Genomic DNA, 14,907 nt, shown 5'->3' with positions numbered 1-14,907 from the left:
GATTTTAATGTTGCCATGTTGCCACTAAAGTCTTTTTTGTATTGGCTGTGACTTTCTGTTCTGTATCACTCTTGGGGCCTTTTTACTTTTATAGAACCCCCCGTAATATCTCCTGTAGGGCTGGTTTCGTGGTTACAAAATTGGTTAGTGACTGGCGATTCTGAAATGTCTTTATTTCTCCATCAATTCTGAATGACAGTCTTGCTGGATAAAGGATCCTTGGCTGCATGTTTTTCTCTGAAAGAGCTTTAAATATGCTCCCCCAACCCTTTCTCTCATTCCAGGTCTGTGTAGACAGGTCTGACGTAATTCTGATGCTTTTGCCTTGGTACGTGAGAAATTTCTTTGCCCTGGCCGCTTTCAATACTGTATCCTTGCATCTAATATTTGCGAATTGCACTATGACGTGACGTGGCGTAGGTTTGTCATGGTTGAGCTTGGGAGGGGTCCTCTCTGCCTCTTGGACACGAATGTTTGTTTCTCTTGCTAGATTAGGGAAGTTTTCAGCTCCAATTTGTTCAAATATCTCTTCTAGACCTCTGTTTTTCTCCACCCCCTCGGGGATGCCGATGATTCTAACATTGGATCGTTTCATTGAGTCAGTAATCTCCCGTAACCTACATTCGTGGGTGTGGATTTTTTTAAGACCATCTTCTATTTTCATTTTTTCCTCTATTAACCCATCCTCCAATTCACTAACCCGTGCCTCTGCTTCTGCGACCCTGGCCGTCAGAGCCTCTAGTTTTGCCTGCATTTGGCTCATAGAATTTTTAATTTCTGTCAGGTTCGCTCTCATTTCTGTCCTTAGGGATTCTATATTCTCAGTAACCTTTTCGTTAATAGTTTTTTCAATTCTACTCATCATTTTGACCATCGTTACTCTGAATTCCATTTCTGATAATTTGGTTACATCCATATCCATTATTTCTGTGGCAGAGGCCACAGAATCACTGTCTTTTCTTTGCTGGGGGGGGCTTCTCCTTCTTGTCATTCTGATGAAGAGAGGTTGCGGGGTTTCCAGAGCCCAAATTATTGACTGGGTCCCAGGCCGTGCCCCTTGTTTTATAGGGATCTTAGGGATGTGGGCTTCTTCTTTAAAGATTTTATTTATTTATTTATGTGGCAGCCAACCAGCGAGAGAGGGAACAGAAGCAGGGGAGTGGGAGAGGAAGAAGCAGGCTCCCAGCGGAGGAGCCCGATGAGGGACTCCTTTCCGGAACGCCGGGATCACGCCCTAAGCCGAAGGCAGGCGCTCAATGACTGCGCCACCCAGGCGCCCGGGTTGTGGGCTTCTTGATTTTTCAGCCTGCCTTCTGGGGGAGGGGCCTGCCGCGCCGATACTCAGGCAGCCATGTTTGGGTAGAGTCTCGGCGTCCCCTGCGAGGGGGGATGGGGATGGGCACTCTCTGAGCCGGTATTTCCAGACTTTTGTTCTCTGGCGGCTTTCCCTGGCGGTTTGCTGTGCCTCTTCTGAGAGTCAGAGCAGCAGCGGCCAAATTTCAGCCTCTGTCACAGAACAGAGGGATTGCGACCCGTTCTCTACTAATGTTCTGGCCACTTTAACTCTGTTTCTGTTGGTGCTGCTCAACCCTGCAGCGTCCCGGGATGTGCGCCCCACACCCGGCGTCCCTGCCCTCACTTCCAGGGCCGGCGCGTCTCCGTCCTTTGTGTTTCTAATGCCGCCAGCCGCCAGCCGCCCCGCACCCGCTCCCGGATCTCCCGGTCTCAGTCTGGATCCAGTGAGCGCACCGGGATTCCGGTGTTCCGCGAGATGCCTGGTGGCGCGCACCCGGCTCACGGTCTCAGTCTGCTGTTTTGCGGGTGCCGTCCGCGAGCCCCGCCCGCTCTCCCGTGCAAGTGGCTACCACTTCCCGGCGCCCGAACACAGCGGCTCCCTCCCCCTTCCGTTTATCTTCCGATATCTGTGCACAGTTTCATGGCTCCCCGCTTCGTACCTCAATACTCAGCGCCGGAGATGTTCATTTGTAGAGATCCAGATGCGTCTTCCTGCGTCTCAGGCTGGTTCCGTGGTTGTTTAGGCTGGTCTGGTACCTATCCAGCTCGACTCGGGGGACCGGCTGAAAACGGTGTCTCCTACTCCTCCGCCATCTTAACTCCATCTTAATTATTTTTAAGTTCATTAAGTTCATATAATATAGTTCAGTAGTGTTAAGTACATTCACATTGTGTTGCATCCAATCTCTAGTACTCTTTTCATCTTGAAAAAATGAAACTGTGTACTCAAAAAACAATAATTCCCCCATTACCTTCTATGATACCTAACCCCTGGAAATCAAAATTCTACTTTGTGTATCTATGAATATTTCTACTCTGGATGCCTCATATGAATGCAATCATAATATTTCATTTAGCTTAGTGTCCTTGGAGTTTGGCCATGTTGTTGTATGTGTCAGAATTACCTTCTTTTCTAAATCTGGATAATATTCCATTGTGTGTATATCACATTTTGTCTGTGCATTCATCCATCAATGGACACTGGGGTTATTTTCATCTTTTGACTATTGTGAATAGTGTTGCTGTATCATGAGTGTACAGCTATCTCTTCAAGATCCTGTCTTCGTCTCTTTTGGATATAAACCCAGAAGTGTAATTGCTGGATCATATGATAATTTTATTTTTAATTTTTTGAGGAACCGCCATATTGTTTTTCATAACGGCTGCACAATTTTACATACACACTAGCAGTACACAGGGTTCCAGTTTTTCCCCATCCTTGCCAAAATTTGTTATTTTCTGTTTTTAAAATTTTTAAAACTTTTTTTAATAGTAGCCATCCTACTGGGTGTGAGGTGTTATCTCATTGTGCTTTTGATTTGCATTTTCCTAATGATTAGTGATGTTAAGCATCTATTGATGTGGCTTATTAGCTGTTTGTGTACCTTTGGAGAAATGTCTTTTCAATCTTTTACACACTTTTTAATTGGATAGTTTGGGGCTTTTTTTGTTGTTGAGTTTTTGGAGGTTTTTTTTTTTTTTAATACATTTTGGCTGTTAATCCCTTGTCAGATACACACTTTGCAAATATTTTTTTCCCATTCTGTGGGTTACTTTCTCACTCTATTGATTATATCCTTTGATGCACAGAAGTTTTTAATTCTGATGTAGTCCAATTTATCAATTTTTACATTTGTTGCCTTTACTTTTGGTGTGATGCTTTAGGCTGTTTTATTTTTTCTTAAAGCAATCGCAGTTCATTACTTTCCTGTTATGATGACAATCAGTTAAAAGCCCTAGTCAGATCTGTCATGCCTAATACTGTTAAGCCTGGTGACCTTCATTCTACCTCCTCACCTGCACTTCTCTAAAGTCTACTCCTCCCTAATGACCCAGGCCAAGTGCTTCTTTCAGCAAGAATCCCACTAGCATTTCCCAGTCAGATGTAATTTTTTCTTCCTCTGGACCTTGTGCTTGATTGTATTCTTTGGATTAAATGTATTGGTTTATATGTATTACATCCTCAGTAGACTGTGAGCTCCCTGAGGGCAGGAACAGTTTGGTTTACGGTTGTGCCCCCCACCGTCCTAGCATCATGGCTTGTGTGTAGCTGTTTTAGCAAAGACTGGTAGACTTGGCAGTTATATGCCAGATTCTGCTCCATGAATTATAGTACTCATTAGGTAGACTCTTTTCATTGGCTTGGGAGACAATAAAGTGGATTTGAATTCTGTTTTTGTCACTCTGGGGAAGTTATTTAATCTCTTTATGCCTCGGCTTTCTCATCTGTAAAATGGGGATGATAAAAAGCACCTAACTTATGAGGGCTCATGAGAGGTTGCATGGAATAGGCACGTGAGCACTCAGCATTGTACCCAGTGTACACTAAGTGCTCTGTGAAAGTTAGTGGTTATTTTTCACTTGTATTTCAAACAGTCTGTTCTTTTGGGCCCATCACATGGAATCGTGATCATCATCCTGTCCCACAGATGATGAGTTCTTGATAGTGGACATCCCGTCTACTAACCTTCAGTGCTAGCACAGTGCCTAACAAATTACAGTCACCAGTGTTTGTTGGATGAATGAATGAATGAATGAATCTGAGACTTTTGAACTGCGGCCCCAATGTTCCACATGTAAATGTTGCTGTTCCACAGGTAAATGCTGTAGGCATTGCACCGTGGGGTCTTATAAATGGATACTCGCAATGATTTCCTTGACTTTAGGGAAGTGTGTGGACGACAGCGTGAAAGACAGACTTGCAAATTATGAACTTTAAATTAAGCAGAGAAAATTAGAATGCCACAACAGAGGAGTGAGAAGAATAGGTGCAGGCAGGTGATGTGGAAAGGGTATGACTAAAATACGTGTAAGGGGTGGCCTTATGGAGATGAAATTTGAAGTGAGATTTTAAGGGGGAGTACAATATCGATTGAATAAATCAGTCTGCCTATTTAAATCCTAACCATTCGTTAAAGTCCAGGGCAGAAGCTGCCTCTACCATGAAGACATTTATCTTGCCCCACGAGCTTATGACCCACCCCTGCTTTGAGTCTCCATGGTGCTTTCTTTCTTATTACATACCACCTTCTGTTATAGTCCTTGGTGTGTATAACGTGATCAAAAATGTACATTGAGAAGCATGAGAGACTACGGACTCTGAGAAACAAACTGAGGGCTTCAGAGGGGAGGGGGGTGGGGAAATGGGATAGGCTGGTGATGGGTAGTAAGGAGGGCACGTATTGCATGGTGCACTGGGTGTTATACGCAACTAATGAATCATCGAACTCTACATCAGAAACCAGGGATGTACTGTATGGTGACTAACATGATATAATAAAAAATATTATTATAAAAAATGTACATTGAATCATTATTGTTTATATGCTTAGCTCAGCACCTGCCTCTACCCCTGACTGATTGCAAGCTCTTTTAGAGCATGAGTTGTGTTTCCAAAGTTCTCTAGTGGCTAGAATGTGCTGGGCACTATGCCACACACTCCACAGGTCCTTTTAGCCACCCTATGAAAAAGATCCTATTATTGAAATTTTAAAATGAGGAAACGGAGGCTCAAGTCACACAGGAACTTAAGTGGTTGGGACAAGATTGAAATTCACTTCTTTTGAACTCCCAAACTGCTGTTCTTCACTCCATAGCATATCATATCACACAACATGTACCCTGCATAGTTAGGGACAGTTGTTGCTGTAGTAGAAACTGATGAAGACTCCATTTGACAAAAGTCTTACTTGTTTACTGGGCGAACAGCGCCATACTATGACTTGTTCCCTTCTCAACAGTCTCATGTGTTCTGGACATCTCAGGACACGGGGAATCCAGTGATCAGCAGGTGGCACTAGAACCCCATAGGATATTTTTTCCAGTTTGCTGTCAAGGTGTTTTCAGCCCCTGGAATATTTACTGTCCTTAATCAGCCTGGCTGATTCAACTCGACATTTAGCTATAAAACCAGAGCAGTACAACTCTAAGGAAATCTACATTGTAAATTGTATTGTGCCAACTCCTCATTTTAAGGATGAGAACACTGGAGTACATGGGGACAAAAAGTACCCAGCCCTATGTGGCATTAGCCACAGTGCCACGACTAGAACTCAAGTTTTCTGACTCCCAGTTCAACGTGTTCTCTCTCTTAGACTGCTGTTATCCATCTAATAGGTGTTCTTAGTGCTCTTTGCTCTCATGAATGCAAGTTGTTTGTACGCAAAATGTATTTTGATAGTGTGTACTCAATGAATGTTCAATTTGAATTAGGCTCCAGCTGCTTGAGTAAGTCTCCCAGTAAGTTAACCAACACCAGTGGCTGCAAATCCATTGTGCTGGGTTTTCAAAGGAGCAGGAGACTCATCAGCTTCTTAATGGCCTCATAGCTTCCCTGGAAAGGATGACTGACATAACTGAAGCGACAGAAGAACATTTGTGCATGCTTCCTTCAGAAAGCAGAGTGCAGTCAGGGGAGCCTGAGTATATGAAAGTCAACAGATCACTGAGGGAGGAAGGATTAGAGGAGGTGAGTTTGGAACTGGCCTTTTGAGGAGTTGGGGGATAGGAATTGTTGGGTTTGGACTACAACAGAGAAGAAGGGGAAAGTGAAGAGTAAGAAATTAGAATGGCTGCAGTCTGGGATCCTGCAAATCATGGAAAGTGTGGGTGCTGAGCAGAGATTATGCACCCCTCAGGAGTTCTATTTCAACAGGGCTGTGTCAAGGGGAGGTGGTTGGGGGTTGGGAAAAATGGGTAAAAGGGGTAAAGAAGTACAAACTTCCAGCTATACAATAAATAAGTCACAGGGATAAAAAGTTTAGCCTGGGGAATATTGTCAGTACTATTGTAATAATGAATGGTGGCAGATGGTGACTACACTTAATTGGGGTGAGCACTGTATAATGGATAAAATTGTCAAATCACTATATTGTACACTATATTGTACAAACTAATATAACATTTTATGTCAACTATACTTCAATTAAAAATATAAGAAAATAATAAATGGGGCTTGAGCAAGTAGGCACAGGAAGTCTGAGAGAAAGAAAGGCTGGGTCCTGGGTTGTGAGGGAAGGTGGGAGGGATGAAAGCACTCTAATTGCAGAATAGAACAAAGGGGACAGAGTGGTGGTGCCAGGCATGGAGGGAAAGAGCCATGATGTAATAGAGAGTCTATTCAGTTGATTTTGATTCAACAAGCACCCACCAAATACTTATTCTGAGTATTCTGGGTGCTAACAATGATGTAAAGAACAAAGTGTGGACCTTTTTCTGAAGGAACTTCTTAAACAGGGAGTGAGAATGTTGCCCAATACCTACCATAATGTAGACTGTGATGATGAACACAGAAGCTTTCCAAAGACGCTTCTTGAAGACAAAGAAGTCGTTATTATTGTCTAGGAAGAAGGGGGATCAGTGAAGGCTTCTTGGAGGAGCCGGCACATAACCTTTCAATTATATGGTAAACATTTATTAAGCTTCTATTAAAAATAATGCCAAAGGGGAAAAGATGATAAACACTAACTAAATAAGCAAGAAGATATCAGATTATTAACTACTTTACGTACATCATCTCAATTTATTTTTAAGCAATGATTGGAATTTTTAATCCTATTTTATAGATGAGAGAACTGAGATTTAAAGAGATAAAGAAGTTTTTCTAAGTTTTCTAAGATTGTAAAATCAGTAAATTGTAGAGCTAGGTTTCAAATACAGGTCTTTTTATTCTAAATCTCAGTCTCTTTCTCTTTTATAAAGATTTATTTATTTTAGAAACAGAGAGAGAGAGGGCTGTGGTGGGGGAGGGAGGGCAGAGAGAGGGGGAAAGAAAGTCTTAAGCAGACTCGGCACTGAGCATGGAACCCAAACTACAGGGCTCGATCTCATGACTCTGAGATCAGGATCTGAGCGGAAACCAAGACTCAGACACTTAACTGACTGCGCCACCCAATTGCCCCTAAATCTCAGTCTCTTTACATAGAGTTGGTCAGTCCCTGTGTTTGGTGCTTGGTGACGAAGATACAACTGAATAAGATGCAGTTTCTGCTTGCTAGGATCTTACAGCTTGCTGTGGGAAACAGATGGGTGTAGAGTCGTTTCAGTGAAAATCTTAAATTCTGCACTGGTGATAGGTCTGAGAGATGCTGCTAATTATTAGAATAGATAGGATTTTGCCAGATGAAGGTTAGGAGAGTGCTCCAGTGGAGGAAATGGTATAAGCAGAGGTGTGGAGGTTGGGCAGTTGTCCGGTTAGGCTGGAGTCTGGGTGGCATGTGGGAGTATAATGGGGAACCAAGCTGGAAATGGACTGAAGCCAGATTGCAAAGGCCTTCTGTGAGCGTTCAGTGGAACTACACTCATTGGGCTTGCACCTTGAATGCATACTCTTTTTGGTGCAGAGGATACAGTGATAAACAAGACAAACAAGACAAAACAAAATCTGTGTCCTTATGGGCCTTAAGTTCCAGTAGGGAGAAAAAGACAATAAACAGGTAACAAAAAACCAAGATAACAGATATGAAAAATGTTGAGCATAACAAGAGAAAGGGGAGGATGTGACTGAGAGTGACTGGGGTCTACTCTTGTAGACTAAATGTCAAGAAAGTTTCTCCTAGGAGATGACTCTTTAGCTGAGACTTGAATGAAATAAGGAGCCAATCACACAAAGCTGGGGAGAGGACTCTCCCAAGCCAAAGTAATAGCTGGTTCAGAGGCTTTGAGGTGAGAACCAGCTTGCCCCGGTGGAATCGCCAGAGGAAGGCCAGTGTGGTTGGAAAACAGTGAGCGCAGAGAGAGTGGTGCATGATGGGGTGTGGCAGGGCCCTATCCAAGGAAGGCTCAGGGAGAATGCTGGATTTTATTCTTGTGTGGTGAGAAACCACTGAGCCTTCTACCCAGGGGAGTAATCTGATGTGGTTTCTTTCTTTTTTTTAATTATTATTTTTTATTTATTTATTTGACAGAGAGAGGGACAGCCAGCGAGAGAGGGAACACAAACAGGGGGAGTGGGAGAGGAAGAAGCAGGCTCCCAGTGGAGGAGCCCGATGTGGGGCTCGATCCCAGCACCCTGGGATCATGCCCTGGGCCGAAGGCAGACGCTTAACGACTGAGCCACCCAGGCGCCCCTGATGTGGTTTACATTTCACAGAAAAGTAAGAATTCGTGTCAGGAAGCTGTTACTGGGTTCTAGGAGAGAGGCAATGGAGAGAGGGTTGATGAAATGGGAGATGACAAGAATGGTGGGATCTGGGCTACACTGTATTTTGAGATAAAAACAAAAGGACTGCTGATGAGTTTGATTTGGGGGAGGGAATGATTACAATGAAGAACGTTTCTCCTATGCTTTCACTTGAGCAATGTGGATAGTCCTACCAACTTACTGAACTGGGGGAAATTGAGGGAGAAACAAGTTAAGTCAAGACTCCTATTTGGGAATGCTAAGACCGAGATGCTATTTCATGTCCTAATGGAAATGCCAAAGAGATAATTGGATATAGGAGTCTGGGATTTAGGACAGAAGTAGGGCTGGAGATGAAGACTTGAGAGTCTTAGAAATAGTGGTGATATTTGGAGCTGTAGGACTGGACAAGATAACTGTAGTTAGAAAAGAGAAGGTGGCTGAGGAGTGAGTCCCAAGGGGTAGATGTCTTTTACAAAGGCATGGTATCTTTCTGGGGTGGGTAGATTTGGAGGACCTATTGTGAATTAGCGTGGGAAGAGATCCAAGAGGTATGGAGGATGTAAAATTGGCAAGAATTAATGACCATTTGAATGCGGAGGTAAATGAGGGCAAGGGTCAACTTTGACCCCTTTGTGGAGGAAGGAGCTGAAAATATTTAGATAAATTCCTTTTGACCTTTTGCTGTTTGTTTCATATTGATTCTTCTTCTTCCTCTTCCTTCTCCTTTCTTTTCCATTTCTCCCTTTCTCCTCCTCCTCCTTCTTCTCCTCCTCCTTTTCCTTCTTCAGTGCTCAGGAACTCAAAGAACAAAAGTATCTTAGAAGTCAAGAAATGAGGCCTTATTCCTGGAAAACTGCACCCAAGTGAAGATAGGATAGCATGCTCCCACCATGAAGAAGGAAAAGAGTCATTGAGATCATTGCTCACCAATCATTTATTGGGTATTTTAAAACAATTCCATAGATTTTTCTTTGAAGGTTTTTCAGGAGCTGTGGATGGACAGTTTTGGCTTGTTGGAATCTGCAAGCAGGTGACATATTCTTTCTCTGTGCTTTATATGATCAGAAACTAGATAGATACGAAGCTGGAACCAGTCCAGTCAGCTGTAGTGATAATAGCTCAGGGGATAGTCCCTCTGGTGAAGGGTGGGAGTCTGGGCATGGGAGGTATTGGGGACTTCAGAGATGACTCTTCTAGAAGCCTCTCACCATATTTCATTTTAGTGTAGGCTATGAGGTTTGCAATTCCTGATGTTTCGTCCACAGGAGCCCAAGGCTACCAAAGCCCAGCTGCCCTGTCCTCAGGCTGTAATATGTAACTTCAGAATACCTTTCTTGTTTCTGAATTTTTGGGAGAAGTTTCTACCATTCAGTGGTCCAACCATGTCCCACCTATACAGATGGAAAACCAGGAAATGATTTAAATCCCCAAAGTAATCAAAATTGGGATCTGATTATGTCACCCAAATTACCACTCAGATTTAACCCAACCAGAACACCCTAGAACTGCTGCTCAAAGAATGGAAATGCCCTAAAAGTGAATACTAGTTCTCAAAAGCATCCTTGCAAGTAGATAGAGGAGAGAAGGAAGACAAACATTTTCGATCTCTTAAACAGAAGTAAGGATAAACTTGACATGTAGATTTCTTCCTTGGCTTCAAGTTGCTTTAGCTCTGGTGTTTGCACAGCCTAGTGCTGATTCCTTTTCTGCTCTTGTACATAGTCATAGAGGGGGTTGGGAGTAGCAGCTGCCTTGGTAGGGTGACTTCCACCCTGTTCTCTCCTTGGAAGCCTCCCACTACTCTGGGTGGGATGGAAGGTCAGGTTACTGTGTGTTCCCTGGGAACCTCGCCCCTGACTATTCTCATTCATGTGGAATTTTTCTCTATTAGCACAGTCTTGCTGGGCCCCATAAGATTGTTGATTCTGGGACCCTTGATACCTTTCTTTCTCCTCAAGAGTTTGCCTATTCCATTGTTGCTGACAGTTTTGACCCTCTTCACGGGTTTGCCTGTCCGGTTTCTGACGGGTCTGCTCGTCTTCGTGCGTTTGCCTGTCCCGTCTCTGACGGGTCTGCTCGTCTTCGTGGGTTTGCCTGTCCCGTCTCTGACGGGTCTGCTCGTCTTCGTGGGTTTGCCTGTCCCGTCTCTGATGGGTCTGCTCGTCTTCGTGCGTTTGCCTGTCCCGTCTCTGACGGGTCTGCTCGTCTTCGTGCGTTTGCCTGTCCCGTCTCTGACGGGTCTGCTCGTCTTCGTGGGTTTGCCTGTCCCGTCTCTGACGGGTCTGCTCGTCTTCGTGGGTTTGCCTGTCCCGTCTCTGACGGGTCTGCTCGTCTTCGTGGGTTTGCCTGTCCCGTCTCTGACGGGTCTGCTCGTCTTCGTGGGTTTGCCTGTCCCGTCTCTGATGGCTTTGTTCCTCTTCATGGGTTTGCCTGGCCTGCTTCTCCCATGGAGTTTCCTGACTCTCACAACCATGTCTGCCCCAGCTTTGGTGGCCCTGCTCTTCCTCTGCCTGGTGGATCTGCCTCTCTCCATGACTTTGCCTGGCCTGGGCCTGTTGGTGGTCCTGCTCACCACTACATGATTGCCAGGCACCCCTTCTGTAACTGCATGATCTTTCCTGCTGGATTTGTGCTATGAGTTTGTGTTGGTGGTGTTGGCTATCCTCCTCAGTCTCCCATGCCTCGTGGCTGTTCTGCTGGCCTTCCCTAGACTGGTATCTCTGTCCTTGATTTTGAGTCACTTCCTGTCCGTGAATCTTTTGACCTAGTCTCCCTGACCTTCCTGATTGCTCAACATATGAGTCTCTGCTTGTTCCCTCACTTTCTTGGAGGTAACCATTTTGCCTTGTTACTCCAATTTCTGACTGGCCATAGTGAGAGCTGAGGCCTTGTCTATCTATCTGGCCATAGTGGGAACTCTGGCCTTGTCTATCTGTCTGACTGCACTGAGAACCTAGGCCTTGTCTGTCTGTCTGACCATAGTGGGAAATCTGGCCTTGTCTCTCTGTCTGGCCGTAGTGAGAACTCTGGCTTTGTCTGTCTGTCTGACCATAGTGAGAAATCTGGCCTTGTCTGTCTGTCTGTCCGTAGTGAGAATTCTGGCCTTGTCTGTCTGTCTGACCATAGTGGGAAATCTGGCCTTGTCTCTCTGTCTGGCCATAGCGAGAACTCTGGCCTTGTCTGTCTGTCTGGCCATAGTGGAGACTCTGGCCTTGTCTGTCTGTCTGGCCGTAGTGAGAACTCTGGCCTTGTCTGTCTGTCTGACCATAGTGGGAAATCTGGCCTTGTCTCTCTGTCTGGCCATAGCGAGAACTCTGGCCTTGTCTGTCTGTCTGGCCATAGTGGAGACTCTGGCCTTGTCTGTCTGTCTGGCCGTAGTGAGAACTCTGGCCTTGTCTGTCTGTCTGACCATAGTGGGAAATCTGGCCTTGTCTCTCTGTCTGGCCATAGCGAGAACTCTGGCCTTGTCTGTCTATCTGGCCATAGTGGAGACTCTGGCCTTGTCTGTCTGTCTGGTTACACTGAGAACCTAGGCCTTGCCTGTCTGCCTGGCCATAGTGAGAACTCTGGCCTTGTCTGTCTGTCTGTCCATAGTGAGAAATCTGGCCTTGTCTCTCTGTCTGGCTGTAGTGAGAACTCTGGCCTTGTCTGTCTGTCTGGCCATAGTGGAGACTCTGGCCTTGTCTGTCTGTCTGGTTACACTGAGAACCTAGGCCTTGTCTGTCTGTCTGACCATAGTGAGAAATCTGGCCTTGTCTCTCTGTCTGGCCGTAGTGAGAACTCTGGCCTTGTCTGTCTGTCTGACCATAGTGGGAAATCTGGTCTTGTCTGTCTGCCTGGCCATAGTGGGAACTCTGGCCTTGTCTGTCTGGCTGGCCATATTGAAAGTCCAATTCTTGTCTATCTCTCTGACCATAGCCTGATTCCTGATCCAGCCTCTGAGACTGTCCATGATAAGAGCTTGATTCCTGTTGGTTTATCTGGCCATAACGAGAATCATAATCTTGTTTCTCACACTGACTTAAGGCAAAGATATATCCTTGTCTTTTAGGTTGGCTACTACTAGATTTACGTCTCCATCTTTGACCATAGCTGGAGTCCCTATCCTGTCCCTCAGACTGACCATAGCGGGAGTCCCTATCCTGTCTCTCTGACTGACCATAGCGGGAGTCCCTATCCTGTCCCTCGGACTGACCATAGTGGGAGTCCCTATCCTGTCTCTCTGATTGACCATAGCGGGAGTCCCTATTCTGTCCCTCGGACTGACCATAGCAGGAGTCCTTATCCTGTCTCTCAGACTGACCATAGCGGGAGTCCCTATCCTGTCCCTCGGACTGACCATAGTGGGAGTCTCTACCCTGTCTCCCAGACTGACCATAGTGGGAGTCCCTATCCTGTCCCTCGGACTGACCATAGTGGGAGTCTCTACCCTGTCTCCCAGACTGACCATAGTGGGAGTCCCTATCCTGTCCCTCGGACTGACCATAGTGGGAGTCCCTATCCTGTCTCTCTGACTGACCATAGCGGGAGTCCCTATTCTGTCCCTCGGACTGACCATAGCAGGAGTCCTTATCCTGTCTCTCAGACTGACCATAGCGGGAGTCCCTATCCTGTCCCTCGGACTGACCATAGTGGGAGTCTCTACCCTGTCTCCCAGACTGACCATAGTGGGAGTCCCTATCCTGTCCCTCGGACTGACCATAGTGGGAGTCTCTACCCTGTCTCTCAGACTGACCATAGTGGGAGTCCCTATCCTGTCTCTCTGACTGATCCTGGTGGACATCCTGGTTTTGTCTCTCAGGCTGAGTGTAGTGGGAGTCCTGCCTTTCTTTCTCATGCCTCTGCCTGTGTTGCCTGCCTGTATTTTCTGGAAACTTATGGTCTCGTGTTCCCTCCTGCTCCCCTTCTTGCTGAGAGATTCTACCTCCACATGACTTATTATCCAGTTTATGATAGCAGGCTTGGGCCAGTTGGAACACCAACAAGAGATATTCCTGAAAATCAACATGTCCATTTCTGTCTTTATCCAAGAGGCTCAGGATGCTTTCCACTGTGTCTGGGTCATTTGGTCTCTGTGAGGAGATAAAACAAAGAGCAAAATCAGCTATTCTCCTGTGGATACAGTGTGTGCCAGTGTCTATGCCCCAGCCTCTTCACTCCTGTATGAGCCTTCCTTGGTTGGAAACCATTAATCTGAAACGGCTTGGGCTTGGTTCTAGTCTTTGATCAACTGGTCCTCAGAACCGCATCTCTTGCTGGGCCAATGGGGGCATGATTATTCCAACCCATCACATGTTATATTGTAATTATTTTTTACCTACTTCTTTCTAACCACACCGTGAGATCCTAGAGGTATTAGAAGCTGGTTTTATTCATGTTTGCATTCCCAGTGCTTAGGATGGTCCTGGAATGGAATAGGTGTTCAATGACTTTTTATTAAATGAATGAATGAAAAATGTGTGGACAGAAATCAAGATACGAATCTAGAATTCCTTCTGAGAAATTTTTTCTGGTTTGAAGTTGTACTCCTTTCTGTCAAGTTCAGCTATAAGAAGGTGTGTGTGTGTGTGTGCGTGTGTGTGTGTGTGTGTGCATGCCTGTGAGCATGTGTGTCTGGTGAGAGAGAACTGAGGAGCTGCCTGAAAATCTTTAGCTACAGGGTGGATGGAACATGACCAGATCAAACAGAAAACATCAAGCCCTGGATGCAGGTGTCCGAGTCACTCACACTTGACTTCATGGGGCCAGAGTCTATGCATCTTACCCGGAGGATATCTCCAAACTCAGCCAAGAGCAGCTGCTTCAACTCCTTCTTGCAGAGCAAGGTACATTTCCCATCCTCTTTAGCGTATTTCTGGAACACCTTGATCACAGTGAGTATGCTATTCAGGAGTTGAGCCATTTTAACAAAAATGGGTAAACCTAAAAGAAGAAACAAGATTTTTTCTGTGTGTAGGATGAAGAGCAGGAGATAGCATTTCCAGAGGGCAAGTGGCCCTTTTTGGTCAGGGAAAGAAGTTTAAGAAATGATAGAGCCCCTTCTTAGCCATACTCCTCATTCCCTTTGACCAGTATCCAGGCTCCAAATATCATTCACTACAGTGGGAGACAGGCACAAACTGTGGGTTCCTGACTGGGAAAAGTGACAGTTTCCTAAAAAGCAAAGAATATATGGCAGGGGGTTTACATGCCCCACCCCCTACTCCAGGTGGGACTTGCTTGATTGAAACCCTTTATTAGAACAAAAAGGAAGGGAGGTCAGGAGGCCC

At 45.4% G+C, this 14,907-nt stretch overlaps 1 protein-coding gene across 1 annotated transcript; it reads right to left on the bottom strand.

Annotated features, from left to right (window-relative positions):
• Nucleotides 1–9,584: 9,584 nt before the first annotated feature.
• RPTN (repetin) lies at nucleotides 9,585–14,555 on the bottom strand. The gene is made up of 2 exons (XM_044379658.3): nucleotides 14,403–14,555; nucleotides 9,585–13,710 (listed from the first exon to the last, which is right to left on the bottom strand). Exons 1-2 carry the CDS (start codon nucleotides 14,538–14,540, stop codon nucleotides 10,327–10,329), a joined length of 3,522 nt encoding a protein of 1,173 aa, XP_044235593.2. The 5' UTR covers nucleotides 14,541–14,555; the 3' UTR covers nucleotides 9,585–10,326.
• Nucleotides 14,556–14,907: the final 352 nt, after the last annotated feature.

Source organism: Ursus arctos, unplaced genomic scaffold, assembly GCF_023065955.2.
Source record: "Ursus arctos isolate Adak ecotype North America unplaced genomic scaffold, UrsArc2.0 scaffold_12, whole genome shotgun sequence".
In the NCBI taxonomy this organism is placed as follows: domain Eukaryota; kingdom Metazoa; phylum Chordata; class Mammalia; order Carnivora; family Ursidae; genus Ursus; species Ursus arctos.
This window is presented reverse-complemented; position numbering and strand designations above follow the sequence as displayed.